This window comes from Rhyacophila brunnea, unplaced genomic scaffold (genome assembly GCF_057557595.1).
Source record: "Rhyacophila brunnea isolate RB1 unplaced genomic scaffold, BYU_Rbru_1.0 scaffold_4, whole genome shotgun sequence".
In the NCBI taxonomy this organism is placed as follows: domain Eukaryota; kingdom Metazoa; phylum Arthropoda; class Insecta; order Trichoptera; family Rhyacophilidae; genus Rhyacophila; species Rhyacophila brunnea.
The window spans coordinates 45,055,237-45,072,307 of NW_028233068.1; the positions used below are offsets into that span (position 1 = coordinate 45,055,237).

Sequence of the window (17,071 nt, forward strand, 5' to 3'; positions counted from 1 at the left end):
ACAGCTCAATGAGGTCATATGTACTTCGACCGCGCGCGAGAGGTAACACGCGGCGAGTACTAGTGGACGGCTCAATGAGGTCACATTTACATGGGAAGCGCGTGTTTTTACGCCAGAGTCAAATCGCGCCATCTGAACATGGCATAAATGCGTGGATGGCTTGGATCTCGCGACTGTATGACGTCAACGTTCCCCAAAGCATTTTCATCTTATGCGATGACAACCATCTCTCATTTGTATGTGGTAATTTTTCATTACTTAAATAAGACGTAGCATACTATTGTCTCATAAATTTAATTCAAAATGATTACGTTTTCCACTTCCACAATCACTGCATCAGTTACGTTTATATCATTGAATTATGCGAAATAATAAAATATATAACAATAATATTTATGTATCGTGATTTCAGAATAATATTATATCCACGTGTAGTTAAATTCAAACGGTGGTCCTAAAATCGATGCTAATGTCCCATTTTTGTTATATTATGTACATAAATTAAAATGCCATAATGTTTAAAAATTATACTTGTATAAGTATTAGTGTAACCAGTGGCGCACCCAGGATTTAATATTGGGAGAGGGGGCAAGGAGGAGAATGTAAATTAGTCCCACAGGCTCTTTTTCTTCTTCACAGCCTAATTTCTCGTTTATCGGTCTTTTGTCTATTGCACTCGGTGTACCTACACCATGGTCCCCACATCCTGAAACGGGCCCTCAGGCTAGGATATTTGGCGGGCCCCCTACCTACCGCTAAGATTAAAGGCAGTGTGAAACACTACATTAACGTTCTTCAAATTGTGTTTCAGTTCAAATTAAGGATACTTATACAGCGAATTATTGGCGATTTTTAATACATCTACTTTAATAATGGAGCTGTCGAGTATCGACACATAATAATCAAAAAATATATAGCACAATTATATAAGTAATTGAAAATGTTCATGGTTATGAAGTATAATAGCGCCGCAGGCGACTTTTTTACTATTAAAGCTAATTTATGATGTGTGTTTATCTCACTTTTCTGGTCAACCCGACACGCGGGGCCCCCCACAGCCTGGGCCCCCAGGCTAGAGCTCTGTCAGCCCTCCCCAGCCATGACCTACACCACTCCGGAATTCGGGTGGACACCGAGAATTTTTTGACAGTTCCATTAGGGATTGTGTTTCTAAAAAAACCTGACATTAGTGTTTCGAAATTTTTGTGTTAGAAATTAAAATCTAAGAAATTTTTCCAAAAAGGGTGCTGGAGAATTATTACAAATCATTTTTTTGCTGTGTTTTTATTTGTCTAAGCCCAAAGGTATAGTTTATTGGCTTTCAATTTCAATGTTTAAAATCATTTCATTTCATTTTTGGGGGGTGCCACGGCCCCTTGCCCCCCCCCCTGGGTGCGCCACTGAGTGTAACTATGTATATATATAGTATTGATATCAATCTACATTCTTTATAGTTTCATGAGAATATTTATTTAATACGACTGTCTCTATCGTTATGCTTATGATGATAGTAGGTACCTATACACTATTGTTACGTATTTATACATAATGTAATAATAAGCATTATCATTGTTCTCCTAAAAAGATATTTACTACTAATACGTAGAGTGTTGACCTTGAAGTTCCATCAGCGGCAAAGGGTGGAAGTAGGCTGTTAAGATCCGACATAAATAGTGCACACTAAACTTTGTTAGTCAAACGTATTTGTTTTCATTGAACTAAGACTACAATGTCTAGATAGTGTTTGTTAGTTTTTAAATTTCAATTAAACCCTGAAATAGTAGATAATTTAGTCATAAATATTTGTTTATCGATAAAATATCTTGAATTATGCCATTAAAACATACATCTCGTATTATATATTTTATAGATAGAAGAATAGTTTTTATCGGTTGTAGTTTGGTTAGGCAGGTCTTAATGAATTTTAAAGAAACTAACCAACACCATCTGTGTTATCTGGGTCTAGGACGATTTGGCACCGGACAACTGGACGCCACGGAATTCGAAAATAAATAGACGTTAGGTACTTATAGGTACTTAAAAATATATTTAATATTATTATTTATATTTAAATGATATTATGATTTAGTAATTGGTGAGAATGTAAATATGCAGACGTAAATAATGATTTAATCGTGCATATGTTTAAGTTCCAACGAAAGAAGAGTTTTTTATTTTATATAAAGCCAGGCATGGTAATTCTCAATCCGCAATAAAGAATACATTATGTTGAATTAAAACTACTAAGTAGTAGATAGAGACTGATTAAAATACCTCGTCTACGTTCTGTATACGTGTCTACGACAGTGCGGCGTCCAATTGTCCGGAGTCCAGTTGTCCCATTCCCGTGCTATCTATTCTTAATTCAACGAAAACAAATAAGTGGGTATGACTGAAAAAGTGTGCATTATTTTTGTCGGATCGCTCATAGCATACCTAGATTATCATGGTTTTATTTTAGGGAAGGTTTAATTGAATTCTAAAAAATAACCAGCAGTCTGCAAATTGTATTCTTAGTTCAATAAAAAGAAATAATTAATATTACTGACAAATGTTAGTGTGTACTATTAATTATTTATGTCGCATCTTAACAGCCTACCTCCACCCTTCGCCACTGCATAGTCATCATCATCATCAGCCTGAATCTATCCACTGCTGGATGAAGGCCTCTTCAAGCTGCTTCCACTTCTCTCGGTCGTGTGCATTGCGTTGCCACGTACTTCCGCAGAACTTTATCATTTCATCGATCCAACGGCCTCTAGGTCTACCTTGCGGACGTTTTGTACTTCTTGGATACCACTGGATGACTAGATTTGTCCAACGATTGTCTCTCCTTCGATGTGTCCAGCCCATCGCCATTTAAGGCTTTTAACAAACTCTATTACATCGCAAACCCTTGTCTGCTTCCTTATCCACTGCATAGTATTATGTTATAAATATGTTGGATAATCATGTGGATCGCCGTATCAATGGTCGTCTTTAACTTTATTCTCGTGTTTTACATTGATTTGTACACTGTATTATATTGTTCTATTCCGCATCGGATCGAACTTCTGTAATGTTTACAATATGAAGCAATAATTTCTCGGCGCGTCCGAGAATTTAAATTAGATAATGTTTACATTTTGGCGTTGTTTTGTTCTCCGGGGCGACCTTGCCGATAAAGGCGCGTCCACACTTGGTCGAAGTCACGTGTCCGATCCGACGTCGAGACCATTTAGAGAGCTTCGCTTTGACATATACGCCGAACGTGAGACATGCAAAGATGGGTGCAGACGGCGTACGTGTAGGTAACTACTTTGGTTTATAATATTTTTCCACTGGAAAATTCTTGAAAGAATATATACTTACATGTACAGGCGCGCACACAGAATAAATGTATGGGGGTTCCATTTCGACAAAATATCCATACTATGATCCAAACACATATTGGAAAACAACATGTGAATTTGTCAGATTTGGGATTCGAACCCGTGACCAACGACATTATCAACCGATGCGGTAACCGCACGACCAACGTGGGCGATCAATTATTTAATTATTATTAATCTTCGTCATTTTTTGTTGTTCATCCTCTCGGTTACACGTACTGTATAGGTAAATCATTCTATAATGCGTCGGCTTCATGGCCCCCACATAGTGAAGCGGGCCCCCCTACCTATCGCTAAGGTTAAAGGCAGTATGACGCCCTACAGGAGCGCTTTCCAAATGGTGTTCACGGTAAAATTATGGGTATTTAGTGTAATTTTAGTACGTACTTAAATCCACTTGAATTATGGAGTTGTCGAGTGACACACAATTAAAATTTGCATCGTATCACCACATACTTAAAAATATTGACATTATTGAAGTAAAGTAGCACCCATAGGCGATTTTTTTTACTGTCAGAGCAAATTTGTGATGTGTGTTTATCGCACTTAACTGGTCGACACGCCACGCCGGGCCCGCCATGTGACCGTGCCCTCCCCGCAAAGCGATTGCTTACTAACACTGAAACGGGCATTGTAGCAAACAGTGCCAATACATCTCCGAATCACCTACGGTGCCACTGTGGAATAATTCACCTCTACCTACGCAGTTTGTACTGAACTCGTAAGTTATTAGTAATTAATGTATGTATTGATGTACATACACTTTACATTGACGAGCTAAATTGAAAACGAGGGAATTAAATATAAATTATTTATTTGTTGTGGAAATGGGCGTACTCACCAACCCTACAAACTCGGCTTAGTTACCGGTAAGGTACCAACGGGTGGGCGGACATATTAAAGTATAGGGTTTAATAATGAGTATTGATCAATGTGCTTCTATTTCTATATTATGAAATATTATATTGTATCATCTCTGAGTATGCTGGCATTTTAGATCAAATGTTTACCGAAAATAAGAGTTGGTAGGTATTTACCGAGCTTCAGTTTTTTTTTTAAACTCCAACAGTCAACAATGATTTTGTGAACAGACGCGCGGGCGTAAATAAATAATATACATCGAAACAGGATTGTTTATTATGATTTAGTTTGCTACAAATTCTGGAACTTATCAAAAATAAACACGTTACGAGGGTGGGTCAATAATTCCTTAGAAAAAAGCATTAAAACAGTTTTTATTTTTGTATTTTTTTTTTATTTCTCAACATAATCTCCTTGGAGCTCAATACACTTGGTTAGACGTTTCTCATTTTTTTTTAAACCGTCAGAAAAATAAGTTTTCGGAAGGTCCTCAAAATAAGCATTTGTCCGATCGATGACTTCTTCATTTGAAAAAAAACGTTGTCCACTTAGCCATTTTTTTAAGTTTGGGAAAAGGAAAAAGTCACTGGGGGCTAAATCTGGCGAATACGGTGGGTGGTCGACCAATTCGAACTTCAATTCTTCAATTTTAGCCATTGATCGTAAACATGTGTGAACACGGGCATTGTCCTGATGAAAGAGGATTTTTTTCCTGTTTAAATGAGGCCGTTTTTCTTCAATTTTGTTTTTTAGCTGGTCCAATAAAGATGCATAATAATCCCCTGTTATTGTTTTTCCTTTTTCCAAATAGTCAACGAAAATAATTTCACGTGCATCCCAAAATACAGTAGCCATAACCTTACCAGCTGATTTTACGGTTTTTGCCTTCTTTGGACATGGTTTGCCTTCGCAATCCACTGCTTTGACTGTTCTTTCGTCTCGGGAGTATAGTGGTGTATCCATGTTTCATCTACAGTCACAAAGCGACGAAAAAATTCATCCGGATTGCGTTGCATGAGCGACAACAGGGCTTTAGAGGCCACCACCCTATTGCGTTTATTGTCGACTGTGAGCAAACGCGGCACCCATCTTGCAGAAATATTTTTCATGCCCAATTTGTCATGTAAAATAGAAATGACGCTACCTTTTGAGATCCCTGTAACCTCAATTATCTCACTCAACTTTAATCTTCGGTCACTTAACACCATATCGTGGATTTTATTGATCATTTCTGGTGTAGTCACCTCTACAGGACGTCCTGAGCGTGGTTCATCCTTTGTTGATGTACGACCACGTTTAAATTCATTTAACCAGTTATAAATAGTTGCAAGTGAAGGAGCAGATATGCCGTGAGCTAAATCCAACTCATTTTTTATTTCCTTTGCTGTTAACTCTTTTATCTTAAAATGTTTAATAACAGCTCTAAACTCAATTTTCTCCATTTTCCATTTTTCCATTTTCCACAAGCAAATTTTTTTTTAAATGTACGAGAAACACACAACAACCCGACCAATCTGATTGAAACTTCGCAGCATACTGAATCGGTAGTGCCGCTGCATGAAAACAAACCGCTTACAGTACTAGTCGCGCCACCTGTCGGCTTTTCTAAGGACTTATTGACCCACCCTCGTACATACTCAATTCTTACACTGCTATTTAAACTTAAATCCCATATGATTGCATGCACCTAACTTTCTTCGGAACTAGGTTAAGCGTTTAAGTTTTGCTGCCAAGTTGGCTGGTTTAAAAAAAATCTTCCCCATTTTCTAAGTTAATTTTGATAATACTTATATAAACCGACTTATCCCGCTATGGTTATTTTAAGTTATCAGCCTAACTAAAGATACATGTATTTAGCGAAAGCGAGATATATCGGTTCAGTTTTATTAGCTTCACTCTGTTGTCGAATCATGTGTAAATGCGCTATCAATTTTATTGACCACTGAAACTGAACTGACTAATCAACATGAACATCTACCAATTTAATCAACCTAATGAACATCTACCAATTTAACCTAACAAACCTAAATAGATCTTTATTATTACGATTATTGTCATAATATCTATTTGATGTATCGGCGTTGGTCTATATTATAGAGATTGCAATACCGAATAAAAATATCAAAACCGGGTTTTCGGTATTTCTTATTGAATACCGGTATTCGTTGAAACATAAAAATCAGAAGTACTTATCAGTAAAAACATTATTTTATAACAAAAACCTACCTACCTACATTTATTATATTGGCATTTAAAAATATCTGTTGATCATACTATTGTAGAACTGGTGATTTTTACAAATAATTTTAATATACTTATATCGATAATTTTAACTAAAGCCATCAAAAAGTGCAAATAAGTACGGACGCAGGAAAAGCTTATTCAATTCAACGCTTGTACAGTCAACATTTTGTCACGGATGTTTTCTATTTCGAAATAATATTATTTTAATTTATCGCGACAATTTTATAAATAGGTATAATATTTGACGGATTTTGTTTTATTATTATATTTCACCTCTGTTGGATTCACTCAAGATATTTGCATTTAATAACTTATACACTAAATTTAATAGTCAATACAGTACAAAGTAATGAAGAAATAATATTCAATTCATTTTCAAAAACGCAAACGAGTGTGATTTTTTAATACCGAAAATTTCGGTATTGATAAATACTGGAATACCGGGTTTGAAATACCGGTATTTCAACCCCTAGTTCTATATAGTTTACACCTGTTGGCGTTCTCATTATTGTTTTGTGGTTTTCCATTTTAATAATTTTTAACGAGGCACCAAGCACACTTAGATAAAGTAGATTACGATTCAAATGGAATAGTACAAACAGATCAATTTGAATTTTAATTCAGTACCCTCAATTGATAGTAAGTATTAATTTACACCCCTTTATTTATATTTGCAAACATCGTCATCATACTTTCGATGCATTACTGGATGACTCTTCTCGTTCCGTAGTCCTGCGTTGTCATCTACGTATTTCTACTAAACTTAATTAACTTATCGATCCAGCGTTTGGTTGTTTAGTTAAGTGTATCTCGGGTATCGATGTATGCGCTGCTTTGTCCAACGGTGATCTGTCCTTGAGTGCTTATCTCCACTTTCCGCGTATTATGTCAGCAACTCTTATTTGTTTTCTTAACCAATTATTTATTTTTATATCCCTGTTCACTATGCCCAACATTCACCACACCATACGGCGTTGTGTTAGGCCCTCCTCCCACGGAGCAACTGAAGTCCGACGGAACGGAAACTAAAATTCCAACCAGTATCTAGCAGATTGAACACTGCCGTTTGGGGATCGTGGTGTCACTTATTATGTACTCGGTTTAACACTACAACATGCCGTCATGCAATCAACCAGACTTTGAGAAAATCGCATAAATATATTATGACCTCACCGGGAATCGAACCCGAAGCCCCCCGACGAAAGGGCAGCTACAATGAGGGTCGTCAGGCGTAGTGGTAGATTTCAGTGAAGCAGTTGTGGTGGTCGCTTCGTCAGAAAGTACTAAATCTTTCACAATTTGGGTAGGTATAATAATCACACCATACAATAATCGTAGGTAGTGTAAAAATTAATAATTATTAGTGTATTTGTTACATTCAATGGCGATTTATCACATTAGATATTTTTCGGATGGGGGCCTCCACGCCTGTCAGCGCCTCAACTTTCAACGCCCATAAAATCGCAAAAGTTGTAACGTGGTTACACATACATTTAGTTTGTATCGTAGCTTTATTCCATTTTCTCTATGGCAAATCTTCCAACTTTTTTTCCCTTCTATTTTGTTAACTGTGGATGGACGGTGGAACTGCATTGTATTGTTGTTTTTATTTAATAAATTGTGTTTTATGAAATAAAAACAACAAATCTTCCAACGTAAAAACCTTTGAATTATCATTCATTGATGAATGGAATCATCGTGGAAAGTAAACAAACGCTCCCTCTACTGACAAGTTTAGTATAATAATGTTTACGATAAAAATGTGCCCCCACCACAATATAGCCTGTGTTTATTTCACAGACAAATCTCATCGATAAAATAATGTCTAGGCCAAACAAAAACGTTATTGAACGATTAAAATATTCGCACATCTTTTAATTTAAATAATCTAAACATTTTGGCAAAATCAAGGAAAATTCCATTCATTTAAAATCTATACACTGTAGTTATATTATCTACTTATACAACTTACATCAAGACCGTTTATATACAGGCCGTGGCACTATTACTGTGGTAGTGCAAGTTAATGATTATCTTCGAATCTAATGCGTAACCTATTCGCAATAAAATGAAGATTTTCGATTGCATTACCATTTTTTGAATTATGCAACAATCATCGTTTATTCTCAAAACAGTTTACCATAATTGCATTCAAGTATGAGCAATAACTCTACGATCGAAGTTTCCACTTCGTTTAACGGCTTGACTATAATAATTATAGTGGGTCTTATGTGGGTAGGTAAATTTACAATAAACCACTGTGGAAAAAATTATATTTGTTTTTGTGAAAACATATCTTTGAATTGAATGACGTAAGCGAAAGTTCATCTCAATAATAATAGTTTATTATGTAGATTCGAATCATCATCAGCACTACAATTCAGTATGTGTCTTGGCCAATTTCAGGAAACGTCTCCATTCCTGCCGAATCTCGACTGCCGCAAGCTCCCTTTACTCCCTTGGCATCGGGGGTGCTTTCTCTACAGCCCAACCACCACACGTCTAGGTCTTCCGACCCTCCTTTTCCATTCTGGTCTGTTGAAGAGAAGCCTCTTTGGTGGCTGTGTGTCTTCCAGTACCTAAACTCTAATGCTAATCTATAACAACGTTGATGAAAAACAACTATCAATTTTAATAATAATTATTATTCGAATATTATTCAATAAATAAAATTCTAAACATATTGATATCTTGAACTTGTAGTGCTTGTAGTGATAGTAATTGGTGTGAGTATATTAGTTTACCCACTGAACCAGAAAATAAATATAGTAAACCTCTTATCGCAGTACCTACTATGTAGCTAATCTTTTCATATAATAAAAAAATTCTGGCTAAAAATCGTCACCAGTGTTTCTTGTATGCTCAATTTGTCATGCTGTTTGTTATCTTGTCGATAAAAAAATATACTACGTACCTATCGCATAATCTGTAGTAGATATTATTATGTAAATCAGCGTTTTCCAAACTGGGTTTCGCGAGGTAAAGCGTAGGGTTCCCGAGTAGGGATTGCAATACCGGTATCCCAGTATTTTTTCATATCGAAATACCGGTTTTAAAAATCAGATAATACCTATATATTCGGTATTGAAAGTAGAAACAAAATGTATTAATTATTAACTTAGAAGGTTTAACATGACTGTATTTTTGTGGGGTTATGCTATGTCTAGTTAACTTCCGTTGCCTTTTAACGCCCTTGGAGATGAGCAATGGCACGTGCTATAAAATATTAATATTTTATTGGTAAATACTTTCACGAATACCGGTATTCAATAGGAAATACTGAAGTACTGGTATTAGTATTTTCATTCGGTATTGCAACCCCTATTCCCAAGGGATTGAAGAAGACTAGCTAAATATATTTAAATTACATATAAAACTGTGCAAGGTGCAGGGGTTCAAATTGTTAACTTTTATTAAAAATCTATCATTTAAGTCACTCTTGTTTAAAATTATAATATGTATATGAAAATATAGATAATTACCGTTTGCCACTGCTTTTCAATTGAGAAGTTCGGTGATGAGGTGAAGTCCTCGTTAGAAGTGCTGTTGGAGTTCCTGGCATAATTTCTGGATACATAATATCGATAACAGATATTTTGTGGTGTACCGAATTTGCTTATCTTTCCAACATTCACAAAGTTAACTGAAGTATGTTTATCAAATCAAGGAATATTTTTAATGTGAGAGATAAAATATGTCCAGTGTTTCGTCAACTGTGGTGAATTTTTTTGCGATGGGTTCCGTTGTGTTCTATAAAATACAAAAAGTTTCTGTACTAAGGTTAATTGGGAAACGCTGGTGTAGATAATGCATATAGGTGTAACCATGACACCTATCGCATACAGGTGTATTCTAATTTTATTCAAATCTTAATAAAATCTGTGTGTAACCAATATATTATTATGTAATTTTAATATTGTTCGGCACGAGACACACGAATGTTAATTAAATAAGCCAGGACTTAACTACCGTGGCGTATGTATTTGATTAGTTTTAATGGCCAAAGTCGCATGCTTGGGTTGGGTACATTATTCCGATATTTATTTTCACTATAATATTTGCAAGTGCACTGTTCTAAATTTAACATAGGCGTCGGGTGCTGGATCAGTGAACGCTCAAAATGAAGTAGGTTACATATTGTACAAGGCTTTCGAGATGTGTATTAGGTATACAATGAGGATTTCCCGGAATAACCACATCTCCAATGAGGAGGATAGAAGCTGAGCCAATACGATAAGAGAATTAATAGTCACCATAATACCATATGTGGTGATGTGAAAACTGTCCCTAACATATTTAAAATAATTACAAGATAAAAAGAACTTTTTAAATACAACGTATTTAAATTTTCTGTTGAATCATATAAACTTGACTTGACCAGCTTAAACGATCAAAAAAAATTTGTACTTGATAGAAATAATACTGAAATGTCATATTGATTTCCATAGTGACGCACGTATATATTAATAATTTAGTTGCTAGGACCCACTTAGCAACCAATAATAGTTTTACTTTTTACGGATTTCTTCCGAAATAACTTTCATACAAAACAGAATTAACTGAAAATGAAATCAATTCTACTTATAGATGGCTAAAAGTATTAAAAAAAATGCATTGGCATCGTGTTCTGTTATATTCTCAGTTTCAGATGTCTAGGTAGTCGGTAAGTTAGTTAAAAATCGATTGCAAGATTTGTACCGGACAAGCAACCACCGGACAAATAAGAATACGAGCTTAGAAAAACGTCGTAAAAACGCTGTAATAAAATATATTTGCTAATAGTATTAAAACCCATTTAATCATCAGGAGTCAGGACCTCAATTAATTATCGTTTCATTCAAAATAAAATAATTTTTAATTAATTACTTTTTTTTCAACTGATAATTCATAAGATTTAAGAATGTAACATTCTAATTTATGAAACACTTATGAGGAAATTAGTATAGTTGTAATGAGAGTATTATAAGAGTCATTACTCATTAGTTAAAATTTGTCGTCATTAAGTATGGTACCTTTAGCATAGTGGTATATATGTGCGTGGGCGCGAAACCCGAGAGATGCAGGTTCGATCTTAAAATTATGTATGTTTAAAATTAATTTGTTAAATGTCTCCACCCACTCAAAATTGCTGTTTAATTGTGTTTTTTTTATATCATTAACGATTCTAATGATACCTACCTGAATGTCGAAAACGTAGGTAAATATTGGGAATTAGTACCGACGTATATTCAACTGAGATTTGTATCCTCGTATCCACGCTGAATCACTGCAATACACTCCAGCATGACTCCCGTGATGAGTATTTCGTTTAATTTTGGATACCTTTGTTTTCTGATCTTGGACTGGTTATAGAATACTGAATAAGATGCTAAATTACACCAGTACAGGATTACACATAATAATATGTACTGAATACTTCGAAGCTCGCGTGTATCTACTTTGAATTTTCTCTATAATATACTTAGTCATAGAAAATTTGCGCCGAATGCGAAAAGAAATATTTTACAATGAAATTAGTGGCGTCGAATTTACTTCGTTCATAAATTAATAGAGTATATTTACGCGGTAAAATATTGGTTTTATTATTCAAACAGACAGATTTCATGTGCCTGTGACAGAATGTGTATAGTATAATATGTAACTCTCTCTCTAGACGTCTTCTTTACCGTAATTATTATCATTGAGAAAGCTCCGTTTTTTTATTTGGCGTCGAAGCTGTAATAGCATGACATATTTTTTTCTGGGTTTGTCGAAATCGTTCAATTATTTATCTATGCCAAATTGGTATGCTTCCAATATTGAGGAATTGCGAATATTACGCTTACCGCATAATATGACAATAATTGATATTCATTATTTATTATTAATTATTTTATTAATATTGATTCAATTAAAAAGTAAATAATATTTTCTTAAAAGAGCTCCAGCGCATCTATTATATACACAAGGCTGCTATCGGCGGCAATCGAGGGTGGTTTATCATATTTATGTTTTTAGACGGTTAATTGTTGCAATAAGTTAACCGTCTGAACTAGGGAATCCAATCCCGAGCCAAAATTCTGATCCCGGGATTTCGGGATTACAATTTGACAATCCCGGGATCCCGGGACAGGTCCCGGGATTGGCATTTTTTTCCATTGTTAATATAAAAATTTTATATTCACAAATAACATTGATAAAATCGGTCAAAAATAAATCTAGTATAATTTATACTATTTAAGACATTTATTGTTAATATTATATATCTACGTTCAATCTAGGAAATACATAAGTTTAATGGAGTAGATAATATTGTAATATAAATAATAATGTGAATTTAATATGAGATTGCTGTTTCTGATAGTAACGGCTTAAAGAATGGATTAGCGAGATTTAAAATAGTAAAGCAAATAATCATGGCGTACTTATGGCCTTTCCACTTCATAAATCTAATTAGTCAGCCAAATAAAACTGCCGTAAAACATATGAGATCATGGTGGAATTACTTTGTTAAAATTGCTAAGCATTGTTTTTTTCAATCTTTCTCATTTTTAATAATTTATGTGAAAACATAAAATGAATCGGCAACTTACACATGGGTATAAATCAAACTTCATTCAAACTCAGTTTATTTCTAATGTAGTAATTTTTTATTATAAGTATTTTTTCTGTTATATTTTTGCTTTTATTTTATGTTCCATAAAAATTGATAAAAAAATCAATCCCGAAATCCCGGGATTATGTTTATCAATCCCGGGATTCATAGGTATCGAAAATATCTCGGGATCCCTAGTCTGAACTGTCAAATAGTGTTATTTGCTGTGTTAACTTTTAGAGCGACATAGACAGTTTTGACAATTTAGACGGCTAACTTATTGTGACAATTATAATACCTCAATACATAAATACGATAAATTACTCTTGATAGCCAGTCTTGTGTTTATAATAGATGCGCAGGAGGGCCAGCGCCCCAGCTGCTATGAGCCTCATAATTTTAGGATCCTAATATTCAACCCTTACGTATTTACCAACTAGTTCGCAGTATATATCTACAAATTAATTTTATTACACACATCGATCAGCGCATAGTGTTAATTATTATCACTCTTCAATAATTATTTTCTGGCGACTGTAAATTTAAATTTCCAGATATGGATTGTTTCGAAATAATCAAGTAAATTTGCTGGTGCTAACTGAAAAGCTTTTGTTAAATAAATTTTCTTCCCCATTTTGTTTGAATATGGGCCCCACATTTCCCTGAATCTGCTTATACCCACTAATATTTGGAGTGGTCTATCGACAACCTTTGACCAATGATACTTTTCTTCCGATACGATATCAGTCACATAATCGATATTTTTTTTGTTAATATCGAATCATTCGATACTTTTCTACAGTAGGAATATTTAAATGATGATTGGCGAGTACAAAATGTATTAAAATGTATTTGAATATATTTTAGTAATTATTTTCAGCGTAGTTTTTTTTTCGTCATTGTGCTCCAGATATAGCATAGAAGTGTTTTGTTTTAATATTTTTGTTGGTTATACGCCAAAATATTATTATTTATATATTATATTGATCAATAAATTTAATACATTGTTTCGGGGTTAATAATTTGGCAATTGTATTGAATCGATGTGCATCAACATCCATCCCAGTGTGATCAGTAACAAGATTTTTTTTCAAATGCATAACAAAATAAATAATATGTAACGTGGAACAGGATGAGATTAGACCAGTGGTATTTCGAAACCTTTTGTACATAATTGTTTTAAGACTCAAATTTTGTCAGTCATCCTGCATGACTACATAAATGTATCATTCATTAGTGTTTTTCAAGAAAATACTGCATTTTTCTGATATTAATACCATACCAGTATCGATAACTTCATTCGATATGACGGCACTACTAATAATTATACGTACAGTTTTATGGATCTGACAAAATAAACTTTATTACAATTATAACAAATAACCTTGGTTTGCATTTGCGTTAATAAATAAATAACGTCGTTCTAACAGTATATAGTATCTGAAATAATAATTACTAGTATATTGCTACGGTGCATAAAAAATGCGGCACCCGTTATTTATCGCTTGACAGATCTCATAATATGCTAATAATTAAAAATGATTGGCCTCTTTGTTCCAAGATCAAGTTCTTTTGTTGGCTATTTAAGAGTGCAAGGCACGCCATGGTACTCCGTTTCACGAGACACGGTGTTGGGAAATGTTATGCATATTCGTGGTATAGTCATGCGCTGCCGCAAGTAGGTACATCTTTCTTTGGAAAACTCGATTCGAAAGGAAATATCCCTGCCAGTATTCCAATCACACGTGCATATTATTAAAATCAGGGGCGAATTGGCCCGGTGGGACACCCGGAGAAATCCCAGCAGTCCGGAGTGTCTGAAATGCACTTTTTTACTCAACGTTTTTATTGAAAATATGATATAGAAAATTGAAACTGTCGAATGAGGTCGGTGTATTACAATATAGTACCCCGTTTACACGTGAATGTATTTAATGCTGACAGTACGTATTACCGCGGTCATAATAAAATGCACGTGTAAACACGTATTATCGTGCAAGTTGCAAGATTGCATGCATGCATCAAAAAAGTCCAGAAACCTGAATTTTCAATAATAAGTACGTGCATGGCAGTGCGCATGCGCAGTAGGACGATAGTGGTGAACCTGCCGGAAAAAATGCGAGCTACGCCGCACAGAAAATTTTGACGTCTATCGATTATCTACGACCGAACCTGTCTGAATCTGTCAAATAGCACCAATACGATGACAACATCGCGACGCTTGAAGAGTGACATTGGAGAGACAGTCAGCACTTTTACGTCTAGAAAGTTATTATCTCGATGGCTTAAAATATATACATACATATTTTACAAGTAAATCCATACACGTGTACAGGCGCTGTATGTTTACATACTGTACATACATTGGGTACCTATCTACTATAGATAAATTAATTCTTTGTCTAGTCATTTCGTTTTGAAACGCCGTATCTTAAATATTGAAATCAGTCGGCATGACATGGTTAAAGATACTCTTTTATGGCAATACACATAATATTATTTTTATTATAGATAGGTACCTATCTGAATTAGTTATGTATGTTAGTAATTTGAATTTCATTATTTGAAATTGAAACACAAACAACATACGCCAGCAATTCCTAGGTGACTAATAAACAATATATTTAAGATTAGAAGCAAACTTAGAAAAATGGATTCGTTATACGAATTTTTATCATAATTCTGGCTCGCCCAAAGTATAATAAAAATAGTACCTAAAAGCCAAGGTGTGGAATTTATGTAGGGTAACAAATTGAAAGAGTGACGACACATTAATACCTATAATAAACTTTTTTTTGCATTGGCAGGTTTTTTATTACGATTTAGTATCGCGAAAGGTGTACACGGAACACTACCATTTACTAATTAACGGCTTACCTAGGTGTTGTGTAGGTATATATAATAGACCTTCAATTCTTGAAAATGTGGTTCGTGTTTTCCGTTATGTGATTAGCATAACCATTGAAAAGAAAGTTTTCTTTATCGACTCATGATTATTTTATTGTTATAGTAAGTGGTTATGTTCAAGCTTTAATTTTTGTTTCAGAACCGTTTGCTGGAAGCGGCCTCGGTGGACCAGCAGGCCTTGGCTCGTAAGCCACTCAATCAGCAGTACGAAGTTAACGGGAAAGACCAAAACAATGGTAATTTGCCGCGCAAGAACAGAAATAAAATTTTCGAACCGAGGCCCGAACTCACCTACGACGACATAAATAACTTCTACGATATCCCGCTTGGAGAAATAGAACATCGGAAAAGCGGCCCTGCAGCTGCATCAAATTCGCGGGCGCCGGTTCGCTACGGTGGCGCCAACACGGACAGCCAATTGGACTACGTGGAATCCGACCACGTCGACGGAACTAAATTCAACCAGCCAATCAAACGGCGGAAGCTCGTGCGCCGCGAAACTGTCATCGCGAGTTGGAAATATTTGAAAGACGAACGTGAAAATGCACTCGGCAAGGAGCAGCACTGTGAGAAAAGTGACAGTCCTAAAGTCAAACCGAGAAGGAAGGTATCCAGGAGCCAGAGCGACAGAGACAACGATACTTTAAATAAATTTTCGTCTCACAGGAAAAGCATTCTCTACACTTACGATCCTGATTTGAAAGTTTTGAAAAAAGAATATAAAATTATACCCGATGAACCGATGGAGGGTAACAACAAGGGAAGCGATTCATCTTTTCAGTCATTTTCGGACCCGAATTTGAATTTGGAAAACGAGGGAGAGTGTCAAAAGTCGTCGTCTTTTGTTAAAATAAAATCAATGTTGATGCGCGTTTTTACCAATAATAAAACCGTATCGTAAAAAAATATATATATCTACCTATTAATAAAAATCTAATAATTTTCCAATTTTTCATTAATAATTTAAAATAAATAAGTGTGCGTAAAATTAAATAATATATTGTGATTTGTGTTCATATGTATTCCATTGCCAATTTCCTTTTTTAATTATTGTGATATTTATTAAATTTAAATATAATTATTACTATATTCATTTAATATAAAAAAATATTTA

The 17,071-nt window shown here is 34.8% G+C and overlaps 1 protein-coding gene across 1 annotated transcript; it reads left to right on the forward strand.

Annotated features, from left to right (window-relative positions):
* Nucleotides 1-7,639: 7,639 nt before the first annotated feature.
* LOC147067428 (uncharacterized) lies at nucleotides 7,640-16,996 on the forward strand. The gene is made up of 3 exons (XM_085953601.1): nucleotides 7,640-7,700; nucleotides 8,883-9,067; nucleotides 16,097-16,996. The coding sequence occupies exons 1-3, from the start codon at nucleotides 7,640-7,642 to the stop codon at nucleotides 16,856-16,858; spliced, it is 1,008 nt and encodes a 335-aa protein (XP_085809727.1). The 3' UTR covers nucleotides 16,859-16,996.
* The last annotated feature ends 75 nt before the right edge of the window (nucleotides 16,997-17,071 follow it).

Coding starts and splice junctions, on each gene's coding strand:
- LOC147067428 (XM_085953601.1), top strand. CDS start 7,640: ATGACCTCACCGGGAATCGAACCCGAAGCCCCCCGACGAAAGGGCAGC. Junction 7,701..8,882: donor GGGCAGCTACAATGAGGGTC/GTCAGGCGTAGT, acceptor GGCCAATTTCAG/GAAACGTCTCCATTCCTGCC. Junction 9,068..16,096: donor TCCAGTACCTAAACTCTAAT/GCTAATCTATAA, acceptor TTTTTGTTTCAG/AACCGTTTGCTGGAAGCGGC.